General features: G+C 45.3%; 1 protein-coding gene across 1 annotated transcript in view; it reads right to left on the bottom strand.

The window, feature by feature from the left end:
• Positions 1-23899, bottom strand: part of Lmod1 (leiomodin 1) — a 40963-nt gene extending 17064 nt beyond the window's left edge. Inside the window, exon 1 of the mRNA XM_047521357.1 lies at positions 23391-23899. Coding sequence (XP_047377313.1) covers positions 23391-23651 — 261 coding nt within the window. The 5' untranslated portion in view covers positions 23652-23899. The remainder of the gene's footprint in view (positions 1-23390) is intronic.
• Positions 23900-27248: the final 3349 nt, after the last annotated feature.

Raw genomic sequence — 27248 nt, 5'->3', positions numbered from 1 at the left:
TCCAGCCTCAGCCTCAGCCTCCTGAGTGGCTGGGATTACAGGCGTGTGCCTTCACGCCCAGCTAGCAGTTCTCTTGATGTTCTGCTGACCCTTAGGCCAAGGGCCCTCTCAGTAGCCCTCCCAAACCCTGGGTCAGGAGCCCCTGCTCTGTATCCCTGCAGCAGGTCCAGCTCACTGCTCTCTGTGCACTGATCAGTTTATTCCCCTGTCCCTGGACTAGATGGTGAGTGACTTGAAATAAAAGGACTGGTCTCTTATTTCTATCCCTAGCACCTGGCCTAGCAGAGTACTTTGTACTAAATAAATATTTGCTGGAATGAACTGAAAATATCTAAATCCTATCTACAGTGTCCCTGTTAAGCAGTAAGTGCTGAATAATAATGACAGGGAGTTTAGCTCTTTTTGAGGAACACAAACTGACAAGCACCACCCCCCTCCTTTTTCTTCCTTTTCCTACCCCCCCGCCCTGTATTGGTCGTTGAAACCAGGGGCACTTTACATCCCCAGCACTTTATTTTTATTTTTATTTTAAGACAGGGTCTTGCTAAGTTGCCCAGGTTGGTCTCAAACTTGGAGATCTTCCTATTTCAGCCTCCTAAGATGAGTGCCACCATATCTGGTTCTTTCTTTCTTTTTCTAAGTTGGCTCTATCTCAGGAAGCCTTTCTGGCTCTGGTTATATCCTGAGGGCTGTATAAAACAAGGCTCTCCTTCTCTTCTGCATAAGCGTTCTACCCACACTGGAGATTTATCATATGTTCTCCCTTAGGCTGCTCTTCTCTAGGCTAGAAAAGTTCTAGTCCACTGAGCCCATCATCCCACCCAAAGAGAACTTTCTGGATCTTGGTTTTGCTGTTTAAAAGTTCATTGTGCATCTCAACTTCAGATAATCTGCAAATATGGTAGGAGTGGCTTCCAGACCCTTGTTCCCACTGGACAAGGCAGAGCCCAAGGTAGAACCCCATGGCACCTACTAGAAATCTCCAGGAAGCCCTCAGTCAGCACCCAACTGCACCACCTTCCAACTGATATCTCCCCATCTAACCTATTGTGAGAAGCCTTGGCAGTTTTTTTCTGAAGTCTCTATAGAGGTCTAGGACGATGCCACCTCCACTCAACACTGACTCTTCATGAGGATTTACCCCAGTAAAATGATAAACCTTGAGCTACCATGTCCCATGCCCAGTTCTGGAAAGTCCCTTCTTTCAAGCTGCAAAGGCATTACGTCTCAAGTACAGCTCCCTTCCAGCAGCTGAAGCCCTAGGAGATGTAGGATTTTCATGGGCCATGGTCATGAGATGGGAATTCCCCTTGCCATTGGAGAGGAGAGTCTGGGGTCTTTCCCTCTGAGACACACTGGGGGAGTCAGTGGCATCTGGAGAACAGCCAAGTATTTAGCTGAGTCTTTAAGCTCCAGGACAATTGGAGATAGGCCTGGCCATGCCACTGCCGGTGGGAGAAGGAGGAAGTCGAGCTCTAGAGGGAGAGGGCAGAAACGAGGCTGCCAAGCCTTACATCACGGAGGCCAAGTGTCCTCTACACAGTGCAGAACCTGGTGAATACACAGGGTGGTGCGAAGCTGGGAGTAAAACTTTGGAAGTGACCTTCTTCAGAGAAGCCATCTGGGCATCAGAGATTAAGAGAAGGACCTTCTCAGCAGAGGAAACAAAATAGGCAAAGGCATGGATTCACTGGAGCCCAGAAAATCTAGGGATTGTAGAGAAGTTCTTTGTAACTTCAGCGGGCAAAGGAGGGATGGTGGGGGATGAAACCAGAATTGTACTCTGGAGGCAGATCATGACAGAATACACATCGTGCTAGGCAATATGGGCTTCACCCAGTGGCCAGGGGAGAAGCATGTGGATTTTTAACAGAGAAATAGCATTGCATATTGGAAAGATAGCAGCTGTTTGGAGAATGAAATTGAGGCTGGGAGAAAGGGGAGGGAAACCAGTAGGAGAAGAGTAAGAGGCTACTGCAATAGTCCAGGCAAGAAATTATGAGATCCTGGACCAAAGTTGAGCAGTGAGCACAAAGAGAAATGCCTTTCATTTCTGGGGCACAATTGGTAAGATTCAATGAAGTGGGGAATGACAAGGAGGAGTGGAGGGTGACTCCGAGAGTTCTAGTTTGGTTGACTGGATAGATAATGGGCACAGTGGCACATGCCTACAATCCCAGGGATTCAGGAGGTTGACGTAGGAGGATCGCCAAGTTTGAGGCCAGGCTGGGCAACTTACCAAGACTCTGTCTCAAAATAAAAAATAAAGAGGGCTGGGGATATAGCTCAGTGCTAGAGCACCACTGGGTTCGATCCCCAGTCCAGGGTGGTGGTGGCTGGGAGATGTTATAACCATGACAGGCAATATGGAGGGACAGGTGAACATGACAATTGAGATGATGAATCATTTTGCTCATGACAAGGTTTAAATGCCTAACAAGTTGGCATTAATTAGGATCTGAGGTTCAGGAAGGAGATCTGGGCTTGAGGCAGTAGATCTGCGAGTCACTGGTAATGACTCCACAATGAAATAGCAATGAAAGTAGCAATGAAAACCACAACAGTAAGTAAGGTGACACTGAAAAGAGAGTCTTCGAGAAGAGGAAAGGGACTTACAGAAGAGGAGCAAGGAAATTATTACATTATTTAATAAAATAAAACCCCCAAATCACAATGAGTTATACTTCACAACCAATCAGTGTCTCTAATAAAAAAAAAAAAGTCAGACAAAAATAAGTGTTAGTAGGAATGTGCAGAAATTGGAACCCTCCTACATTTCTGGTATAAATGGTGCAGCCACTTTGGAAAACGATCTGGCAGGTCCTCAAAAAGTTAAGCATAGAGTTACCATAAGACCTTGCAATTCTATACCTAGATATATAGCCAAGAGAAAAGAACACATGTCCACACAAAAACTTGCAAATGTTCACAGCAGGGCCAAAGTAGGAACCATCCAGCAGATGAATAGGTAAACAAAATCCATTAACTGCTGAATGAAAGAATAAACAAAATGTGATATATCCATACAATGGAAAAATATTCAGCCATAAAAATGAATGAAGTACCATGCTATACCATAATGAACCTTGATAGTATGATAATTCAAAGAAACCAGGCCCACACTTGTATGATTCACTTATATGAAATGTTCACAGAGGAAGAAAGTAGCTTAGTGGTTGCTTGGGGGTGGGGGCGGTGGGAGGGGAATAAGGAGTTCCCTTTTTCTCATCCTGATGGATTCAGGATTTCTTTTGGGATAATGAAAGTATTCTGGAATTAGGTAGTGATGATTAAACTGTACTTTAAAGTACACTTTAAAAAAACTCACCAAATTGCTATTTATTGAGTTACTGGGTATTGTAACCAGAGGCCAACTATCACTGAGCAACCTCTCGGGTTCTTTTTATTTTATTTTGAGCCAGAGTCTTGCTAAGTTGCCCGAGCTGGCCTTGAACTTGCCATTCTCCTGCCTCGGTGTCCTGAGTAGCTGGGATTACAGGTATGTGCCACCATGCCTGACTTTCACTCCTTTGAAGTATGCAGTTTGGAGCTGGGGATGGTGGCTCAGGCCTGTGATTCCAGCAGCAGGATGGCAAGTGTGAGGCCAGCCTGGGCAATTAAGCAAGACCCTCAGCAACTTAGTGAGACTCTGCCTCAAAATCAAAAAATTAAAGGACTGGGAATGTGACTCAGTGACAAAGAACCCTCAGGTCAATCCTCAGTACCCAGACAAACAAAAACCAAAAGGATGAGTTATACCCTGTGAAGCATATCTCAATTTAAAAACTTAAAGACAGTTTTAAAATATCCTGGCCTTAATTAGATAAAAATGATAGAGTTATATTAAACAAAATCTTATTCTTTTTTTCTCTTGCTTTAACTTCTAAAGGCTAAAGATTAAATAAAGAACTGAAAATATGAAAACAAAATCCAACCAACCAACCAAACAAATCATATGCCGGTACCATGGTTATTAACATTATATTGTACGGGGCTGGGGTTGTAGCTCAGTAGTAGAGCACTTGCCTAACATGTATGAGGCACTGGGTTCGATTCTTAGCACCACATACAAATAAATGAATAAAACAAAGGTCCATCAACAACTAAAAAATATATTAAAAAAAACATTATATTGTAGACCAGCATGGTCCAAAGGAAATATAATGCAAGCTACGTATGTAACTTGGAATGTTCTAGTAGCCATATTATGAAAAGTAAAATGAAATAGGTAATTTAGTTTTAGTAATACCTTTTGAACCCATTCAAAATGTCACCATTTCAATATGTAAACAATATAAAATTAATATTTTCCAGAATGTTTTCCTGCTAGGTTTTTGGAGTCCAATATATATTTTATAGTTCTAGCACATTTCAGTTCAGACTGGCTCCATTTTACGTGTTTGACAGCCACATGTGGCCAGCAGTTGCCACATCAGACAGGGTGATGCTAGGATGGCTGTCATTACCATGAGGCCAGTTTTATTTCCCTCTGTTTATCTCTGTTCATGATGAGCAAGAAAAGCCCTAGGCTTGTGTGATTGGCTCCAGTGTCCTTGGCAAGAGGCAAGTTGGAAAACCATAATCTGTTTTGTTGCTAGGCTTGGGAGAAGGACCTCAAGGGAGAGTGAAGATGGCCACTTTGGAGAGGAGAGAGAAGCTCAGTGAGTGAGTCTCTGGGGCCGACCCCGAGGGAGAAAAGTGGGGAAGGAAGCCAGGGTACCAGGATTCTTCCAGACAGGAGGAGGAATTGCCACAGAATGGCCTGGAGTGTTGACAGTTATTCCCAGGATCTCTTGGAGGGCAGTATAGGAGTCAGGTCAGTGCCCATCTCAGAGCATAACAAGTTTCCAGGCCAGCACAGTGACAGGAAAACTGTTGGTGGCCACAGACACCAGGACTGAGTAGTGCTTATCCTAGAATTGGACACACAGTGAATGTTTCATGAATGTTGGTTGAATAAACACATAGCCCACTCTAGTGGAGGGCCACAATGAAGGCTGGAGGGACAGATTTTGTTGTTGTTAAGTTATACATGATTTGTTGCAACTTGAGATTAGAAGATTGAGCTCAAGGCCTTCCTCGGCCACCAACTGGGTGACCTCTTGAAGCCTCAGTTTTTCATCTGTCAAACAGATTGAAGTTTATCTACCTTACAAGGCCGATGGGAGGATCAAGTGAAATGACGGACATGGAAGTCTGCAAAGCTACACACACCCAGGCATTAGGCTCTGGAATTATTTTTGCCTGAGCATATCGTGTGATGTCCTAAGACTGCAGCAAAGTGCTCCCTGGCAGTCTGGATGTAAGGTGCTCCCTTTATATTTTCCATGGAAAGGGAAATGACCCTGCCTTATGACCTGGTGTTATGTGTTGATGTAGACTCCAGAATCTGTGTCGCAGAGCCCTCTGGAAGCAGGACAATGGACTGGTTGACCCTTCTTGACATCTCTCCTATACCTAAACATTGCCAAAGCTGGAGCCTTCATTTTCTTTTTCATTAATAACAATTCTTTCCTTCCAAGACAGAGGGAAACTGGGCATATCTGCTCTGCTTGTGGTACACACAAACTGTCACATCATCCTGTAAGTCAAAGAGAGAGGGTAAGTGCTCTGCTTGGTGGATATTACAACGTAAGGAACTTGATCCTCTAAAAAATAACATGTGTGGCCTCATGTTTCCCCAGGCTATGGAGTGTCTGCCTGTGAGCTGCCCATCAGTACCCTTTTCCAATGTCCAAGGAGTTTGTCTCTTGTTTTGGAGTTTTGTTTCACCCGTCTGGCCCTAAGACTCAGCAGCAGGAACAGTGTGTTAATGGTTCTATTTATCATCTTGTTTGGTTGGCTCCGTCCCTCTGGGGATGGGTGCCAAAGGCCAGGGGAAGGAGCCCGTGTTGAGGCTCTGGGGATCTGTTTGGAGCCTTGGAAAGTATATTTAATGGGAACCGTGTCGATGTCCAAATATAGGCAAATGGTTCAACACAACCATACGATGAATGATGACGTCATCCACTGAAAATGATGTGTAGGAAGTATTTTTAATACATGGAAAAATGAGCATAATATGATAAGCAAAAAAGTAGGAAACAAATTTATGTGAACATGTGTGCACACAGAATTAACCACAAAAGGGAAAGCATATATAGAAGTATATACTCAAAAATTTTGACAATGGTTAAATAACACACTGGAGAAAAGGTAGCCTTTTTAACAAAGGGTGCTGGGAAGACTGGACATCCATATGTAGAAGAATGAAACTAGACCCTAATCCCTCACCCTGCACAAAAGTCAACTCAAAATGGATCAAAGACCTAGGATTAGACCAGAAATTATGCAACTCCTAGAAGAAGACATAGGGTCATCACTCCAACACACAGGCACAGGCAACAACTTTCTCAAAAGGATACACACAATAGAGTTTTATTCAGCCATAAAGAAAAATGAAATTATGTCATTTGCTGGAAAATGGATGGAACTTGAGACCATATGTGAAGTGAAATAAGCCAAACTCAGAAGGTCAAGCGTCATATGTTTTCTCCCATATGTAGAGGCTCAAGAGGAAAAAGGAAAAGAAAGACTGGGACCAAGGGCAGTGATCTCATGAAAACCAAAGGGAGAGCAATAGAGGAAAGGGTCCAGGAGGCAAGAGGAGGGGAGTGAGGGGGAAGTGTTGGGGAGTGATAGGGCCCAATCATCTCACTGTATTGTATGCATGTATGAATATGTAACCAAAAAACCCCATCATTATGTGTAACTGTAATGCACCAATAAAAATGCAGAAAGAGAAAAACTAATCTAAAAAATAAAGTGAAGGGGAAAATTGACAATGGCTAACATTTAGCTAATAAGACAAAGAATTACAAGTTATTTTTCCTCTTTTTCTCTATGTTTTAGATATTTTCGATAATGAGTCTTATTTCATTATAAGTTATTTTTTGAAGAAAGTCAATCTATAAATAGCACACCTGTGCTCTAAGGACTTCCACTCAGTCCTGCCTTTAAGGCAAGGACTACAGGAACTGGAGCCCAATCTGAAAACCTCCCAACCAGAAAGACCCTTGGCCACTGGAACATTTGACTCTTCAGTACTTTGGGGTCATTATTGATATTTTCCTGGTAAGTTCAAGATTAAGTTAGGGTTTTCAGTACAGTAGCAGAAACTAGACAGATGGGTTATTTACTAAGTGGAAGAGATGGTACCATTGGGGTAGGTGAGATGATCCATCTTGGGGAAACTTGGTAAATGTAGTAAAAGCAAGTTGGCCCAATATCAGCCCTTAGCAACCAGAATTCCAGGAGAAAATGCAAACACTTAATGCCCTAAGATGTCCATTATGTAAGGAATTAATTTCTTTCCCATGTATTGAGAATGGGACCAGCTGGTGGGCATCTTTAGCCATGCTGTGGTTGGAATGTGTTCCCCCACGTTCAGGGTTCAGGTGTAAGAAAGTTGATCCCCCATGTGGTGGTATTGGAAGGTGGGGCCTAATGAGAGGTGTTTGGTTACAGGGGTACTGCTTTCATGAATGGATTAATGCTGTTACTGTGCAGTAGATTCCTTATATGAAGCCTGGTCCAGGCCTCTCTTGCATGTATACTTGCTCTTTCTCTCTCTCTCTCTCTCTCTCTCTCTCTCTCTCTCTCTCTCTCTCTCTATTTCTCTCTCTCTCTCTCTGTCTCTCTCTCTCAACATGGAATGACACAGCAAGAAGGCCCTTGCTAAATCCAGCTCTTTGATGTTGGACTTCCCAGACACCATAACTCTGAGCCAAATAAATTTCTAATCATTATATATTACCCAGTCTGGTATTCTGTTGTAGCAGCACAGAACAGATTAAGACAGAAGGAATGATTTTCTGTAGGGCTTAATTCTCTCTTGCAGAATCTACTGAGAAAAGACAAGCATTTGTCAACAAGGACCTAATCTTGTCAACAAGGACCTAATCTCAGTTCCGGCCCTCTTTTTCTCCAATTTCACCACTCTGGCTTCAGAAGGGCAGGTCTGTCTATACGGCTGTAGAATTGGTATGTCCAGAGAACTTTTGGGTCATCAAACTCACACAACCAGGCACTGGGCCTCCTCACAGGGGTGGCTCACTGAGTGAGTACCACGAGGAAGGCAGCTCCCTCTCCTGCTCTGAGTGGAATCCAAAGAGAAATCCGCTTGTAGCAAGTTCTGTAGGGGAGTTGTATTACTTTTTCTGGATCTAGAGGCAAAGCTACTGCCCTTCTCCAGACATTTTAGGGAAGAATCCAGATAATGAGAGCTGCAGGCCTTGGTTGGCTAAATATAGAGTAAGTTACTAATATCCTCTCTAGGGTAAGTCAGTGGCCCCAGGGATAGTGGGTGGACTTGGTTGAGTCAGTCTGAAAATGTTAGATCCCTACAGAGATGAAAGAAGAAATGGAATAAGTTCAAATTAAAGGGAAAATATGACAGAAATCTATGTCAATAATTCAGACCTCAGAATGTAAATTTTGAGCTGATTTTGTTGTTTACAGAAACTGGGGTGGGGAGGATTCACTGCCAAATCTCCCTCCATTTGAGAGTTTGAACCCCAAATCAGATTTTCAAGCAGTCTTAGAAGAGTATATAGATGGATCCAAAACTTCTGTAGATCCAGTCAACTTGGACAAGAATGGAATTTGCAAATTATTCATCCTTCATTCATTCATTCAACAGGCATTCGTTGGGCCAGGCACTGTATTCATGGGGATGAATAAGAGTCAGTCCTCATCCTCAAGAAGTTTGGGAAAGTACAGAAAAGACAGTGTCAAAGTGGTGTGTTATGCGTGTGTGTTGTGTGAAGTGGCAGAAGCTGCAGGTGGTACTTTGTGACCGCACAATGCAAACTGGGGAGCTCAGGAACACTTTCAAGAAGGCGTCAACTGAACTGAGTGTTGCAAGATCAGTAAGGGTTAGCGAGGCCTGGTGTCCCAGTTAGGGGCAACAGTGTGTTCAAAGGCACCAAGGAAGCAGGAAAAAGCTTGGCACCTTTGAAGAACCAATGGTCTCGTATAACTGCAGCAAAGGGTAAAAGTCAAGAAGAGTATTAGTAGCTTGAGAGACGGGGAGGCGCTGGGGCCCCCTGAGCTATGCTAAAGAGTGTAAATTTGATCATGGAAGACATGTTGAGCAATTGAAGGCTTTCATTCAGGGAGTGTCAAGATCATGATTTCATTTTATAATAAGACACTGGCAGCTGTGGGGCAGATGGATTGCAACGGTGCGAGAAGAGAAGCAGGGAGATCAGTTAGGAGGTCATGACACGCTTCTAGTTGATAGTGATATGGGTGGAAGTGATAGACTGGACTAGAGAGGAGGGGTAGAGGTAAGAGCGAGCACAGGGGCAGAGTCATCAGTATACTATCACCAGGAAATTTGGAAACACTGGGAGAGGGATGAGGGCTGGTTAATCCCCAGGGTTATGACCTAGATGTCCCCTTAGAGGGTGCTTCTAGTTACCAAAGTGTGGAATGCAGGAGGAAAAGGAGGTTTAGGGGTGGGGCGGGGTGACGATGATTAATTATTTTTAGACTGGTTGAATTTGAGACACTTGAGGTGTCCAAGAAGGCAACTGAATGATCTAGAACTCAAAATGGAGATCTAGGCCAGTGATAGAGACAGCGCATGTGGGTGGTAGGTAGCTGAGTCCACAGGGTGGGCTGAGGGCACCCAGGAAGACTAGATGGGAAGGCCAGAGCCCTGGGGAACAGTCATATTTAGGTATTAAAGGAAGGACTGCTATTGTCAGAGGGGACTAGAAGGAATAGCTGGAGAGATAAAAGGAAAGCCAGCAAATGTGTTGTCTTGGTGCCAAGGGAAATGAGTATTTTAAGAATGAGAGAGTGCTTAAATACCAGAAGGTAAGCAAATAGGATAAAGGCTAAAAAGTGGCTCACATCTGGAATCCCAGCAACTCAGGAGACTGCAGCAGGAGGATTGCAAGTTAAGGTCAGCCTTAGCAACTTAGTGAGACCCTGTTCCCCAGAAAAATGTAAAACGGACTGTGGATGTAACTCAGTGGTTAAGCACCCCTGGGTTCAATCTGCAGTACCAAACCAAACAAAACAAAACAAAAAACTAAAAAGTATGCAATAGACTAAGCAACAAGAAGGTCCCCGGATCCCTCACCAAGGCTGAAGTTGGCACCTGGAAAAGCAGAGACTGGTTGGGGGACTGTGAGTATAGAAGGCATTTCCTACGGCTTGGTGACAAAGCCAAGGACCAGAGGGGAGAATTGGAGACAATAGAAAGGAATGTCGAAGAGGGAGGATGGGATGTTTAAAGGAGCAAAGTTTCCTGTGCAGGCAGGAGAGAATGCAATCCAATAAGTGGGTTGGGGTACTATCTGAGGCAAGAGGAAGTTATCTTTCCCATGAGAAAGAGAAGCGGGGAAAGCTTGCACGTACACATGGTTATGTATTTTCAGGTGGCAGGAGAGGAATGTGTAGGCATTCTCTACTGATGGCTTGAGTTTCTCAGTGAAATGTGAACCTAGATCATCTGTTAAGGGTGCAGAGAGATGGTGGGAGGAAAGGGTAGATAGGGCAGGAGTGTAGCTCAGCAGCGAAGCACTTGCCTAGCAAGCACAGTGCCCTATTCCACTACTACCACAAAAAAAAATAAATAAAAATAAATAAATAATAATAATAATAATATAATTTAAAAAGGATTTAAAGAAAAGTGGATTTTTTTTGGAATAACCTCTCAGGGGAGTGAAAGTTACCTGTGGAGGTTTTCTAGACAGCCTTTAGGGGTCAGCTGATGTCATGGGGGTTTAATGGGGTTGAATCCGCAGAGACACCAATATATATATACACCTGTACTATTTTCTCTAGGTATGATCAGCAGCTGGGGTGCAGAACAGAAATGCCAAATGATTGGTCCTCATCCAGAGTGGGGGTGATGGAAGGTTGGAGAGGCCTGAGCATAAACATTGAGGCCAATATTGAGAATGACCAAAGTTAAATATAAACAAAAGAGGAAAACAAATAAAGCCAGAAAGAGCCTGAAAAGAAGAGAATTTAGTTCACACTGGGAGTAAGTAGGTTAAGGGTGAGAAGAGGTCATGAAGTAGAACATGCTTTTACATTGCCATCTTTGGGAAAGTTAGAGAGTCTGGAGGTAGAGGAATCTGACCTGGCCTTTAGCGAAGTGTCCAGATCTTAACAGGGTGGGTCAGATAGACAGGCAGAATGAGTTTGAAGGATATGATGGCACTTACTCTACTGTGCTCTTAAAGACAAACTCCTCTAGAAATAATGATGGCTATCCATTAAGTGCCTAGTGTTTGCCAATACTACATGAATTACACTTTCTTCACCTTTTGTATCTGATCCTTGTAGACACTCTTCCAATTAGTAGTATGATACCTATTTAGAGATGAAGAAATTAGAGTTTGTTATGCATTCCCTATGACCCAGTGATTCCACTCCTAGGTACATACCGACCAGAAATAAGTGCACCAAAACACGTACAAAAATGTTCTTAGCAGCACTGTTTGTGATAGCCCCAGACTGGACACAACCCAAATTTCCATTAACAGTGAAATGGATAAATAAATCGCGTCATATTCATACAATGGAATACTGCAGAGCAATAAAGGTTTAAAAATGCGATCAGCAGCCAGGCACAGTGGTGCATACCCATCATCCCAGTGACTCTAGAGCTGAGGCAGGAGGCTCACAAGTTCAAGGCCAACCTCAGCAACTAAGTGAGAACCTGTCTCAAAATAAAAAAGTTTAAAGAGTTCAGTGGGGGTGCCCCTGGGTTCAGTCCCCAGTTCTGCAAAAGTAAACAAAACAAAACAGAAAGAGGTACAGATGACATTATTGAATCTCACAAATCTAAGGTTAAGTGGAAGAAGTCAGACAGAACACAAACTATATGAGTCCATAAAATCTAAAAACAGCCGGGCAAAGTGGCGCACACCTATAATCCCAGAGGCTGGGGAGGCTGAGGCAGGAGGATCATGAGTTCAAAGCCAGTCTCAGCAAAAGCTAGGCACTAAGCAACTCAATGTTTCTAAATAAAATACAAAAGAAGGCTGGGGATGTGGTTCAGTGGTGGAGTGCCTCTGAGTTCAATCCCCCGTATCAAAAAAAAAAAAAAAAAAAAAAAAAATCTGAAAACCGTAAGACTAACCTACAGGGTTGGGAGTCAGAGTGGGAGTTACCTTTGGGGAGAATACTTTGGGGGATACTACAGTTCTGCCATGCTGACGATGCTCTATGTCCTGTTCACTTGGTGATCATTCATGAAGCTCTACACTTAGGTTTTACGTGCATTTCTGTGTGTATTTTATATTTCACTAAAACACGTATTAGAAAAAAATCTATTTTTGTAAAGGACAGGGCTGGGGAGATAGCTCAGCTGGTAGAGTGCTTGCCTCGCAAGCGCAAGGCCCTGAGTTCGATCCCCAGTACCAACAAAAAAAAAAAAAAAAAAAAAAAAGGAAATGTAAAGTACAAATGCAATATGAACAAGACATGATAGAATAAAAATAAAAGAAATAAAACTTATAAACATAAAATGCCATCTGAGGCCACACAGCTGGCAAGTACTCCAGTTGGGAATTACTCCCATGTCCCAGCACTCCCCTTAACCCAGTGCTGGTCCTGCCACACCAGTTGTCAACTGGGGCCTGGGAAAGAACCTGTATGCTCCCTCCTTCTCCTTGAGCATGGGTGGCCTTGGGGACAGAAGATCGATGCCTAGGAGGTGAAAATCTACTGGATTTTCAAGCTGTTTTGGCAGCTGGTTGTTGTCTGTCAACTGTTGACATGCCAGATTTCATATCCAGAAGTGTTTTCATGTCTCCTCTACCCTCACCCAGGGAGCACTGAGCATCTTTCTTGTGTCCTCAGCCTTTATCTCTGACTATTGTCACAGCCTCCTAAATTTCCTCCCCCTTCAGTTGAGCCTCTATCTGGCTACCAGTGCTATCTTCCCCAGAGCACACGTTTCATGTGTCAACACATCAGGGACCAACCCTACTTTCCTCTCCCCTCACTTCTCCACCTGACTGTGCTCCTGCCAAACTCCACTGCCTTCCCTCCTCGTGCGGAAATGACAGCCTGCTGCTAAGCCCGACCTCTCAACTCCAGCACATTTCATCCCTTCTTGTCTCCTTTCTGGGAGTCATCAAAGATTTCCTCTCTACTGAATTATCCCCATCAGCATACAAACATGCAATAATATTTCCTGTCTTGAAAAAATCCTCCCTGAGCCCACGCAGTGGTGCACGCCTGTAATCCCAGCAACTTGGGAGGCTGAGGCAGGAGGATAGTGAGTTCAAAGCCAGCCTCAGTAACTTAGTGAGGCCCTAAGCAACTCAGTGAGACCCTGGGGGAATGTGAATCAGTGGTTAAGCACCTCAGGTTTCAATCCCGGCACCACAAAAAAAAAAAAAAAAAAAATCCTCCCTGGTTACACACTTATCTCCAGCTTTATTTATTTTGCTTTCCATTAGAACAAAGCTGAGGAGACAGAGAAAGAAAGAGAGACTTATCTATACTCTTCTATCTCCAGTCCTTATCTGCTCTTCTCTCTGGTGAGTGCACTCTCCACTGCAGTGAAGTAATTCTTGCTTAGGCCCAGAGCTTCCATCTTACGAGCTGATGCTCTATGGTTGATTCCCTGTTCACATCTTATTAAACCTCTCAGCAAGAATGGACACCAGGAAGAGCTCTGTTCCTTGAAAACCTTTTACCACTGATTTTATAAAACCACCGAGTTTCCTCCTACCTCTCAGTCCCTCCCTCCGCTCCTCAGCCTCTTCTGATGCCTACATGTGGTATAATGAAGGACTTGTGCTTGGCTTTCTGCTTTTCTCCACGTCCATCCTGAGGGATCTCTACTAGGCTCATGGCTTTCCGTATCATCTAATGACTCCTAAAGCTCCGGCTTTATCTTCCTGCTGAACCCTAGACATACAACTCTGTGTCCACCCGACCTTTACACTTGGGAAGTGTCTGATTGCAAAATGACCTTAACATGTTCAAATCAGAATTCTTGAGCTTCTCAAGAACCTTCTCTGCTGTTAACCATCTTTGTAAGTAACATCAAATTTACCCAATAGATCAGGTAGAACTGGTCTGACTCCTCTCTTTACCCCAATACATTAGCCAGTCTTTCTGTGCTATCTTTAAAGGATTTCCAGAATCGTCCATTCTTTTTTTGGGGGATGGGGGATACCAGGGATTGAAATCAAGGACACTTGACCACTGAACCACATCCCCAGTCTTATTTTGTGTTTTATTTAGAGACAGGGTCTCAGTTGCTTAATGCCTCACTTTTTGCTGAGGCTGGCTTTGAACCCGCAATCCTCCTGCCTCAGCCTCCCGATCTGCTGGGATTACAGGCATGTGCCACTGCACCTGGCTTGAATCTTCCATTTCTTATCAAACTTTTTCTTGAGCTCGCTCCCTAATGACTGCAACACCCCTCTAACTGGTTTTGCTTCTCCTCTCTTACCCTCCTACAGTCTAGTCTTGTGAAAGTTGGCAGAAAGAAACTTTCGAAAACATAACTCATCGCATCTCTGCCCGACTGTAAACCCTCCAAAGACTTCTCAATACACTTTGAATAAAAAATTCAAACTCTGAACTGGGGATGCAGCTCGGTGGTAAAGCAATTGCCTAGCAAGGTGAAAGACTCTGGGCTCCACCAAAAAAAAAAAAAACAACAACAACAAAAAAACTTCTCCGATGCCCTAAAAGGCTCCGTTATCTGAACCCTGCTTCTCCAGGCCTCATCTTCTCCAGTCCCCCTCCTGCTCCAGCTCACTCTGCTTCAGTTACACTGGGATTGCTTTTTCTCTGATGCATCAAATGGCTCCCACCTCAGGGCTGTGTGTAGCTGTCCCCTCTGCTTGGAAAGCTCTTTCTCCAGGACTTTCATTAGCTGGCTCCATTCCAGGTCCTGCTGGAATGTCACTTCTTTGGTGAAAAAGACACTGACAACTCTGTTGGAAATGGCCCCCCACCAATATGGTCAATTACATAATCTTTCCCTAAATGGCATTATGTTTCCTGATCTACAGGATATTTGTGTCTGTACGCTTTATATGACGTAGGTACGTATGTACGTGTGATGGAGCAGGTGGACATGAGCAGTGGGAACAGGAAAAATGAGAGGTTAATTCTACAAACTGATCCTATATGCTTCTTCTCAATGTGTTTTTTTCCCCTGGAATACTAGGGATTGAACTCAGGGTCACTCAACCACTGAGTCACATCCTCAGTCCTATTTTGTATTTTATTTAGAGACAGGGTCTCACTAAGTTGCTTAGCGCCTCGCTTTTGCTGAGGCTGGCTTTGAACTCACCATCCTCCTGCCTTGGCCTCCCAAGCCACTGGGATTACAGACTTGTGCCACCACGCCCCGGCTCAATGAGTTTTTAAAGAAACAACTTACACAAACTTATCCTGTTTTTGTTCCAACTTAAGATAATAGTCCCATTACAACATACTATTCACAGGACTGAGGAGCATTTGCTCAAGACTCCTCTTTTGATAGAAAAAGACAGATTGTTCTAACTAGAGACTGGAAAGCTCAGTGGCCTCAGGGTCTGCGAAATTGAGTTCTAGATAAAACCAGACAGTACAAACCCAAATGACTAAAGTTGCCTTTAGGTCCTTGGCATTTTATTTAATCTTCTTGTAATTATAATCTTTTTACTCCTCTGGGTTCCACTTAGATAGTCATGAGTAAAACACATGCAATAGGAATTTAGAAATCTGATGCAATTCAACTGACAGTCGAGAGCTAGGAGACGGTGATTGGGCAGGACCCTCTGGAAACTGCCCTTAACCTCGATAAATGCTGAGCTCACAGAGAAGGGAGTTGTGGATCTCTTCTTCAAGATGATCTACTCTCTCCCTTGAGAGTGACTTTTCCCCCTTCTTTTACTCTTCTAATAAATTTTGCTAGACTTTTACTACATCTTGTTTGAAATCTTCTCTTGCCAAGACACAAGAGCTGAGAACACAATGCAACTTTCCAGTTGCACACATATTATCTGTCCAGACCATAAGAACGTGTATAATTTCTATGAGGGCAAGGACCTTGTCTGTCTTACTCATTACTCTGTCCTAGGATTTTGAAAGTGGCTTAATGCAATAGAAGCCCACTAAATAGTTGAGGAAATAATGATTTAACAGAGTCCTCCTCCCTCCTTATAAATATAAAACAGGACTCATGAATCCTGTGCACAACAGGAATGAAGAGGCTGTGGGTATAGCTCAGCAGCAGAGCCCATGCTTAGTATATATGATGCCCTGGGTTTGAGCCCCAGCACACACACACACACACACACACACACACACACACACACATGACAGAGAAAAGGAGGAGGAGAAGGACAGGAGGAGGAGGAGGAGAATTGGAATGAGTGGAATGGATGGGAGTGAAAGGAGGGAAGAAACAAATGCTTAGGGGCCCTTAGCGCTGGGTTGGAAACCCAGCACACTGCTTGGTGCCTTAGGCAGATTGTTTTATTTAAACCTCACACTACCATCTGCCTAGGCATTGCAATTTTCCTTTTGTAGATGGGGAAACTCAGGCTCAGAGAGGTAAAGTAATTTACTTAGCTCATACAGCCAGTAACTGGCAGAGTAGAATGCGAATCCAGGTCTGACTGGCCTCTGAAGAGATATCACTAACCACCAGACTCAATATACTCTGCACCCAGAGCTTAGCCTGGAAGTTAGGCATGGGGCGTGTTTTACCTCTCACCTGCTGGTCTCAGGAGGCAAGGGTCCTGCTGTCCCTGCTCATTTGATCTGGAAGGAAGGGCAATGCAAGCCACAACCTGAAAGAGCCTGTGGATCTTAGGGGAGGGAAGGCAGGTAAGGGGAGGAGAGGGTGGAGGGTGTGGGGCAGGAGGCCTTTCTATTCCTAGCTGTTTGTAAACAGTGTCCTGACGACCTGGCTTGGCCTTTCTGCAGTGGACCCCAGAGATAGCTGAGACCAAAGTCTCCCAAAGCAGCCTTGGCTTTTCTGAGATCATGCTGGGGTGGAAGGTTGCAGACAAGGATTCTCTAGTCCTGAAATCTCCCCTAATCTCCCTTTCCTCTGCCACTTTTCCCAACTCAGCCACTCAGTTTGGACCCTCAAGGCTGGGGTGTTTACATTAGGCAGAGGCTCCAAGAAATCAGGGGACTGGAGCCCAGCACCAAGTAATTAAATAAGCCTTGCTGTCTTCCTTAAAATTAACTGCTTTTCTTCCTCCCTTTTCTCCCTCTCCTTTTTTATCATTCCCTTCCTCCTACTGATGGCATTTTTTTTTAACTTCATGGGTTAACCTCATGGCATATAAACAGGTATAAAATACGAAGAATTTTGAGGGAGAACATTCTCACTCCTCTGATGTGCTAACCCTTTTATACTTCATCCTATTTAATCCTCACTGCAATCCTTCAGGGGTGATTTTATCATTGCCATTTGACAGGTAATGGAGCTTTAAGAAGCTATGCTAATGAGATGGCACTGATCATGCCCTTGGCACTGCCAGGTCTTCAATAAAGTTAATGTTCTTCCTAGCTTACAGAACTGACTCAAGTTTACTGGTGCAGCAAGGGACAGAAGCAGAATTCAAACCTGACCTGTTTCCACACAACCACAGGCTTTCTACCTCATCACCACTGCCCTGATGCTAAGATGTGGGAATGGGAACTGATACTCTGGATCCAGACCACTTCGGTTTGCTGGTTATGCCAAGGGTGGTCTCACAAAATGACCTAATCTTGAAAGGGCTGTGTACTAGGGTTCAGGATGTTCCTGTTTATCCAACTTGGCAGGCATATGAAAATCAACTTCTTTTCCTCTGCACCCAGTTCACTGTGCTTTGTTGCATTCCTGTTCTGTGTGTGTGTGTGTGTGCGCACGCACACACACACACACACACACACACACACACACACACGGGTAGGTTGCATATATCTCCTAGTGCACTTCATTCAAGGCTCTGCCCACTCTGGATCCAGCTGTGGATATGCTGACATGGTCTGACACCAACTCACAGTCTCTTGGAGAGAGGCTGGGGGAGGGTAGACAGGTTACTTCCAGGTAAGAGGGCTTTGGCCAACCCTTCCCGACCTTGCCTAGAGACTGTAAGCCCCTCCTCCTCCCAAAGCGGGAAGCCTCCAGTCCTCCATGATGTTGGTGGCATCCAACCCCTTGGCCGGTGGCACTCGCGCCTCCCCCAGGAGCCATCTCCCATCCCCCTTTCACTGTTGGGCAATTTCATTTTCACAAGTTGTCCTTGGTCCTGTCTTCCGGTCCTGCCTCCCTGTGGCATTTTCCACCCAGACATGTTTTCATACCTGCTCTGCTAACAAAGAGATGCTCACTCGCCCCAAATCCTTTAATGAAACATTTGATGCACACAGAAGAACACTTCTGTGAATAAGAATAATACTTCAACGTCTGTGGATCCTACCACCTAGTTTAAGAAAATAGCTGCTTTGCCAAACTCTGGATGGAGGCAGCTTTCAAACTCGAGGGAGAGCAAGTAAACTTGTCTAACCCTCTCTGGGTGATTGCTCTTGCCTCCTGGGGTCGACAGGTCCCCATCACCTCTCCTGCCCTCTCCACCCTGGTCTCCAGGGCTATTTTGGGTGAGTACCAGTCGGGGTTAATCTCCTTAAGCAGTGAGCCGTGCTGCCCAGTGTGCTCCTGAGCAGCCCAGCTCTCTGCAAAGGGCATGCTGAGGGTAAGTGAGGCAGCGGAATTCCCATCCCGCAGGGGTACTGTGGGCACTTGGCTGGGCACCAGGACTGGTGGGGGAGGGCATGCTCAGGCTGGGTGGGCAACGGAGGCGCAGGCCCAGCCTCAGGTTTATTTGTCAAGTTCACTTCTAGTAGGAATCTACTAGAAGGAATCTAAGAGCTTCTTCTGCCCCCAGTTCAGCTGCCCTTGCCCCTGCCCCTGCTCCTGGCCCTGGCTGTGTGCAGGTGCTAATCCTCCCCCCTGTAACTGCAGGGAGAAGGAAGGGGAGGCAGGCTGGCAATTTTCTTTCCCGCTTGGGAAGGAAAGAGAACACACGCATGGGTTGACCTGTTGGGATCTGATTCCTGAAACCTGAGCCAAAGCCAGACGTCTCACTGGACTATTGGCTGGACACTCGCCCAGGGGCTTTGTCTTCCACCTGGGCTGAAAGAGAACTCCCAGAAGACTGGGGTGGAAGCTGCTGGCAAAGTGGTCTGCACTGTTAAAGAGGGGAGAAGTCTGGTCAGTTCTGCCAAGCCCACCTTTGGCCTCACCCTCACCCCTGCTAGCACCCATGGGACCTTGCATTAGCATTTGCCTTTTGGAATCACATAAGTTGATGAAGGAGACACTCAGGACAACAAATAATTACAGAAAGAGGTGGTGGGGAGTTGTTCAGTGATAGAGTTTAGCATGCCCAAGGCCCTGGGTTCTATCCCCACGGATAATAAATAAGTAAATAAAGGTGATGTCCTGAGGGTGAGACAGAGTGAGACTGGAGTGCCCAGACCAGGTGCCCAGCCTTGCCTGGGGTTCAGGGAAGTCTCCCTGCAGGCAGTGTTATATGAGACAGGAAGGAAAAATACGAGATGACCTGGAAGAGGCCTGGGGGAATATTGACAAAAGACAAAAGGGTGGTAAGCAATCCAGAAGATCCTCAGAACACTCCATCCCCTGCCAGAAGCATCCCTGTATCCCCAGGTCTTCCCACTGTCTAGCCCCTGCCCCCCACAGCTAGGCTCTGAAACTTGAGGCTCTCCCTCGCCAGGAAAGGCCCAAGTTGGCCTCCCTCCAACTCTTGGTTCAATTTTTTTTTTGTTATGGAAAATTTCAAACATATTAACAAAAGTAGAGAAAAACTGCATAATGAACAGCTATATGGTCCCATCTTCAACCATCATCCACTCGTGACCAATCTTGGTCCATCCATATTCCTGTCCTGATCATTTTAAAGCAAATTCCCTAATTCAATTTTCCCCATAAGTATTTCAGTATTTATGTCTAAAAGATAAGCATTCTTCTAAAAGTAAACCCACAGTACCATTATCACACTAAAAAGGAATTAATAAAAATGCCTTACTACCATCTGATATCTTTCCCTAGTCCATACTTGGTTTCATTAGTCATGGTCCTGCTCATGGGGGTGGGGAGATGAGCTTTCCTCCAGACTGTTACAGCCACTATTTCTGTGACAACACACGACCCCACAGCCACCAATCTGTCACCCCTCTCTGGTGGTCCATATGTATATGTTTTGTGACCCTAGGTCATAAATTCTTCAGAGCAAGTTTTTCCACCACTGCCCTTTTGTACCCTGGTGTGACAGAGAGGAGGAACACATCTCAAAGTCAGGTAGGCCACTTATTTGGGAAGTTATTCAACCTTCCTGAGAATGATTTTCTTCATCTGTGTAATGGGAATAAAAATACCCATCTCTCAAGACTTGTGAGACTTAAAGAAAAAAGGATGGATGTGATTAACAGGTAGAAGCTTCTCGGTAAATGCTCAGCTCACTGCTCTTCCTCAGGTCCAGTGCGACTGCTCACTCTCTGGCTCCACTGTCTTCCTGTTCCTCACTATAGTGGTTCTTAGCAGAGAGGGCTGCAGTCAGCCCAGCAGCCTGAAGCTGCCCCACAGTTCTGAATCTGTGGGGCCGGGGGTCCCCTCCCTGAGCACCCAGGCTTTGCTCATTCACTATGGACACTGGGGGACAGGTGTGGCCTGCAAAACCCCCAGGAAACTGGAGGAAGGGAGGGGCTGGCTGGAGCAGAGATTTTGTTTTTGGCTCACTTCACCAGTTTCTGGGTTAACTGACCTACCTGAAACCATGGTTCATAGCTGCCATTGATTGAGTGTTCATTAGATGCCAATCTCTGTCCTAACAGCTTTCCATTATCATCTCTCAGTTTTCACAACAGTCCCATGAAGTGGATACTATTATTCTCAAGGGCTCTGGCTGTAGCTCAGGGGCAGAGCACTTGCCTAGTGTATGTGAGGCACTGTGTTCGATCCTTATCACCACATAAGAATAAACAAAAAAATACAGGCATGCTCTGCATACACAACTACAAAAAAATTAAAAGATTTAGGTTAGGTAACTTATGAATTACTTAGACAGTAAGAGACACTGGTAACAAATAAAAAATTAAAAACAACAACAAAGAGACACCAGTACTCATACCAGGCTTTTCTGATATTTAAGTCTAAATCCTTGACTCCACATTCACTATTTGGCTAATGGTGCTAAAGAAGCCACTTTTTTAGGGTTCATTCCCATTCACCCAGATTTGCAGATATGATTTCTGCCCACTGCTCAGTATACATCCTAAACTCCAACCAACCATTATGTCAGTGTGCATCCTTGAACTGTGTAAGAGGATTGGAACAGCCTATCTCCATGAGGGAAAAATGGTCCTGAAGGCAGCTCTGTAAACTGAGGGCACACAAACACAAACACACACACACCACCCTTTATTCCTTTATTCCCTGGCTCTGTCTGCAGAATCAAGTGTGGAACTGGCAAGAGGGAGGGCAGTGGGGCAGAGAAGAGGCAGGCCATGGTATTAACTGGCTGAGTAGAAAAGCTGGAGAATGAAAGTTCCAGGAGCACAAGAGTCACTTGCCCTCTCTGTGGCCTAAACACCTTACTTCATTATTAAGAGTGTTCTGTTCAGGGCTTGGAGTATAGTTCAATGGAAGGGCACCTGCCTAGCATGCACAAGGCACTGGGTTTGATCCCTAGTACTGTGGGAGGAAAAAAATGTTCTCTTTGACCTTAGCCTCCAGAAGCCACTGGACACAAGGCAGCCATGGGCCCAGAGACTGGGGACTGAGAGTGAGGAAAGATCAGAGACAAACTCCAGAGAGAATGTTTGGGGTCTAAGGCAGGGAGTCAGAGCTGCTAAAGTTTAGGTCGCATTTCATTTCTTTCTGTGTATTTCCTGATCGCTGTCTTCCTGGTAAAGTCTATCATTTTTTTCTATAAATGATTTTGGTTTTATTCATCATTATCATACTGCATCAGAGGCAAACACCCTGCCCACAGGGTAACAATCCCTGAACAGCCTGGCTTCTCACACTCTCCTCACTCCTTGGCAGAGTCTTAAACACTGGCCCAGCGAGTGGCAGGGACAGAGACAGAGTCCCACCTCCTTCACTTATTTTGCCTCCACCCCTTCTCTCCTCCTCCTGCTTCCCCATTCCTACTCCCCCATTCCTACTCTTGAGAAGTCAGGACCATGTTCCCCAGGGTGCTCTGAGAAGCAGTCAATAAAATTTCATACCCAGCCAGACATTCCACGCAGACATTCTCAGTTTAAAACTCTCCGTGGGAATGAACGTGTCACTGATGTTGTGTGCCTCTGTTTCCATAGAGGTAAAACAAAAGACAAGGATTGGAACTGAATGTTTTTCTGCAAGAATTCTCAAGTAATAGATAATGTACAAGAGATGTGGTTGAGTAGAAGAAGAGAGCTAGTAAGAGTATAATTTCCCTATTGAACACTTTTCCCCATGGACACAGGATCCCATTAAGTCAGACTCAACTGCAGACCACTTTAATTTGTCCAAAGGCAACTCAGATATGAAAGAAATGGTGAAGAAAAATAATTCCTCCATGCCAGCCCAGGAAAACAGAAAGCACGTCGTGCTTCATGTCATCCTAGATGTGGGTAGATGCTCCCAAACAGTCACTACTTTTCCTTCCTCTGTTCTCTCCTGCATCCACCACAAAGTGACTTAATTAATTCATAAAGGGCTTAATGCCAAAAAGCGGGGCTGGTCCCTCAACAGGCTACTCTAGAGAGTGGAAAAAGAAAGGAAGGAAGGAAGACATAACACCTCGCCCTTCCTGGGAATAAAATGGAAACTCTCAGGTTAAGACATGTTCCAGCCCACAGACCCTGGCCCCTTCCCCCATTGCTTTGGGAAGCCCATCTCCCCAACCCTGAGCTTCTTTGAAGAGTCCATATGCTATGGGGAAGCCATAGGTCAGGGGAAAGATGAATCTTTCTCTCACAAGGAGGAATCAGCCTTCTCTTCTTAGGTAGCTGGCAGGAAACTGCGAGCATCTATTCTTGTGTCCCTTTTCACTATAGGGTGGGATGAGCATGAAGGAAAAAAACAGATGTCAGGGACCAGGATGAAATCAACTCCCTTTCTACTAGTAGTCCCATTTGGTTTTGTGAGATGTTGTGTTCCTCCAACATACCAACCTTTTCTTATAAAACAGAAATTAGGGGTAAGAGTTTCGCACTGCTAGTTTAGTGGATAGTAGTTCTAAAGCACTCCATCCTTTGCCAATGAGAACAGTTCCTCTGAGGAAAGAAGCATCCTAGCCATGGAGTCAGGGTTCCCGGCCCTCCCTCCTCCCCACTTCCCTCCAGGGTGTGTCACTCACATCCATGGACATCTCCCTCTGAATAAGTTTCTTGGTCTCCTTTTCACAGAAGTTGAGCATGGCTTCCCGGTTGTACACGCCCGTGGACTGTTTGTCTGTCAGGTTCCTCTGTCGCAGCCCCACAGGAATGCTCCCATCTGGGTCCACCACGTCGAGCTCCTTCTCCAGCTCCTCCATCTCCTCTGGGGACAGGGTGGACAGCAGACTGTCGATGTCAGGGTCTTCACTCACCTGCCGGCGATACTTGGCTACCTTCGACATATTGGCAAAGTGGGCTGCGGCTCTTGCCGGAGTTATGGGAGTGCTCGTAGGCAGGGAAGGGACCAGGAGCAGATCTGGATGGAGCTGAGTGGGCTTGGGAGCAAGCCTCCAGCTGGTCAAGGACTGCAGCTCCTTGGCCCTGCAGAGCCACAGGTGCTCAGTGGACGCAGCAGCCTCCCTGCAGCCCAGGGCTAGAGGACCCTGTCTGGTCTAACCAGTGGCCAATAAGACCCGACAACTGCCTGCCCTGAAAGGAGAAGCCAATCCCCAAGCGGGGGGCGGGCCTGCCTCGCTGTCAGAGCTGTTTGAAACTTGAGGACATTCCAGGGAATCTTGGAGCGCTGTGTGACCAAATTTAGTACAGAGCAGTTTAGCCTTTTAAAGACAAGGGGGCCGTGCAATGAGAAAAAGATACAAAAATGCAGAGGCTGGAAGAAGTGGACCACAGCCACGGAGAGTCAGAAAAGCAGGACCAGGATACGGGAGTTCAGGAACTGGCCAGTCCAAGGCATGCTCTGTTCAAACGCACTTTACTTCTCTGTTGCCAGGTGGATGTTGCTGTGGCTAGCACGTGGTTCATTGACTCCTTTCTACTGTATTTGGTAATGTGCGGGGGACTCCCAAGTGTTGATAGCCCCAGGAAAGACACTCAATTCTAATGAGGGGCCATGCTATGCCCCGCCTACTCATTCTCTTCAGCCAAGGAGAACTTGAATGCTGAGCATCACAGGCTGTGACCTCCAGAGAGAGGCAGGGGTCAGCTGGGCTGGAGGCAGGAATAAGCCCTTCTCATTGTGCACCCAAACTGAAAACTGGAAGTCTGTTTGAGGAAAAGCTTGGGACCTGCAGGACTCAGGAAGCTCTTAAAGAGCTGTCAATTTCCATGAGCCCCCAGGCTCCAGGGAGGAGGGTTCAACCTTCCCTCAGTTCTCATCTTTCTTCCTCTCTGGGGCATCTGTAGACAGACCTCCTTTGGGAGCACTGAGGAGGAGCCGGCAGGTCGCCACCCACATATAAATCCAGAGCACGATTTAGCATGTCTTCAGGGAAATCCAATTCTGGGCCATTGGGAGAGATACTGTTGCAACAGGTCTGGCATGTTTCATAGAAGGGCTTTCCACTGCTCATCCATCACGCTGCCCTGCGCAAGACACAGACATTCAATCTCCTGCCCCCCTCCCTCCTGCCACAAAATCCCTTCTAGAAACCCTGGTGTAAACCATCAGGGTAGATGCTTCGATCTTTCCTGGCGTCTTTCCATCCTAAGCCAGAGAGAGACAGTCACTTGATCAGCATTTGCTGAGTTCAGGGATCGTCTGGGACTAAAACTTGGCCGTGGCATTCTTGCCCACTAGTCCAGCTTAGGTGGGACTGGAGGACAGAAATGAGGCAGGAGGATGGAGGGACTGGGAGAGGGTTAGAGACCCTGGGGTTTTCATTTTAAGATTCAGCCGTCATGTGTTGGTCAGTGATAAGCATGTGTTTATTGAGTGCCTATTATGTGTCAGGTGACTGACTGCTCTGAGAGCAGGGAATGTAAATAAGGATGTAAATCAGTTTGGTCCCTGACATTTTGGAGCCTACAGTCTACCAGTGAAGACAGTTATTAAGTAAATAATATCAAAGAATCCCTTAAATAATTAAAAGTCTGCAAAATGCCTCAAAAGAGAAGTACAGGGGCTATGGGAAAACACAACAGAGGAGGTTGGACAGCAGTGTGATTGCAGAGATAAGAGTGTGCACTCTTCATCCAGACAGACTTGTTTTAAGACCTGGTATTGCTACTTACTGGTCATATAACTTTGGGAAAATTTTCCTCTCCTCTGAGACTTGGCTTCTCTGTCTTTAAAATAACAACTCCCCCCTTGTAGGATTGTTGTGGATATTAAATTGTCATACACATGAAGACATTTAGCTGATACAAGAGAAACATAGTGTTTATTTGTAGTTTTTTGATTCTTTTTTTTTTTTTTTTTGTACTGGGAATTGTCTGGTATGTTGAAACAGGGGTGCTTACCTACTGAGCCACATCCCCAGTCCTTTTCATATTATTTAGAGATGGGTCTTAAAGTTGCGTAGGGCCTTGCTAAGTTGTGAAGGCTGGCTTTCAATTTGCAATCCTCCTGCCTCAGCCTCCAGAGCCACTGTGATTATAGGCATGTGCCACCGTGCCCAGCCAATTTGCAGTTTTTATAATTATTTATACTTACTCTTGTCCTGGGGTCTGTTTTCTGCAACCCACCTCTTCTTTTGTCTTTTCCTCCAGCAGTAATCACCCTCAATATACACAGACACAGACACACACACACACACATGCACATATGTGCACATACATTTTCTCACTTGGTTCCCATTTATGCATTTAAGCATTTATTCATATACTACTATGTATATATAGCTAGGCGCCACTGACAGGGGATACAAAAGAGTTACAACACTCTTAAAAATGTATATATATTTTCCTTTGTTTTCATATTGTAGTACTGGGGATTGAACCCAGGCATGCTCTACCACTGAGCTATATCCCAAGCCACTTTTACTTTTTGAGATAGGGTGTTACTAAGTTGTTGAGGCTGGCCTTGAACTTGCAATCTTCCTGCAATTAAGACCCAAGTACCCGGGATTACAGGCATGTGTCACTGCACCTGGTCAAAAATGTATAATTTAATGGGGTAAACAATAGTTATACTGTAAGGAAAAGTAAAGCAGGCCAAAGAGATACAAGGAACTATTAAGAGTCCAAAGGAAGATGCATTAATTTTAATTCATGTTCACTATTACCTGGAAGAGGCAACATCTCCCGGGATCCTAGGCTGTGGAGCCGCCCTACTCAACCTCTAGTCCCCATCAGCTGAGAGCAGCTCTCCAGCTTCCTGAGACTCTTCTCTCTTAGGCTTCTTGCCAAAAATGTTCATTGTTCCCTGAAGGGGAAGCAGGGCCTGCATGCAAATAACTCTCCTCAGCCCCGGGATCAGCCTCTGTACCGTTTGGTTTCAGTGACCTTCTCCTCTGAGCCTAGTGGTCTCTGTTCTTGGAATATTCTAAAAAAATAAATCCACAAGTTTCTAGACACAGGGGAGAATTCATGGCCTTCTAACCGGGTGTCTATGCATAAACCCCTGTAACTGATCTGCCTTAGGTCCCACAGTTTCAAATAGCTCACATAATAGTTGGAAGCTCTTTGATCTCTAGAGTCCTAGGGATCCCTGAGAGTGCTTTTAGACTCTGAATCTCTCCCCTTGAAAGGCACCACAGCTGGGACTGGAGGATATAGGAATCTAGTGTTCTGCAAGTACAGTCTCCTCCAGGCCCTGCCACCAGGGGCCACACGGTATGGTGGCAATGGTTGCCCAAGCTCAGAATCCACTTCCAACAGAAACAAATTCATCCTGGAGGTTGGGGGATTCTGGATTGGCCTATTCCTCACAGAAAATTAAGCATGTTGTTGCTAGAGGTATGGGAGGAAAAAAGAAGAAACAGACTTTAAGTTTCAGTCAAGAAGAGGATCCAAGATGGCAGACTAGAGGGAGGCTGCGTTCCTTGTCGCTCCATAACTCCGGTTTCAAGCAGAGGATATCTGTTTCTTGGTGAGGCAGA

This window comes from Sciurus carolinensis, chromosome 12, assembly GCF_902686445.1.
Source record: "Sciurus carolinensis chromosome 12, mSciCar1.2, whole genome shotgun sequence".
NCBI lineage: Eukaryota > Metazoa > Chordata > Mammalia > Rodentia > Sciuridae > Sciurus > Sciurus carolinensis.
The sequence above is the reverse complement of the archived record's forward strand: the minus strand, read 5'-3'. Positions and strand labels throughout refer to the sequence as shown.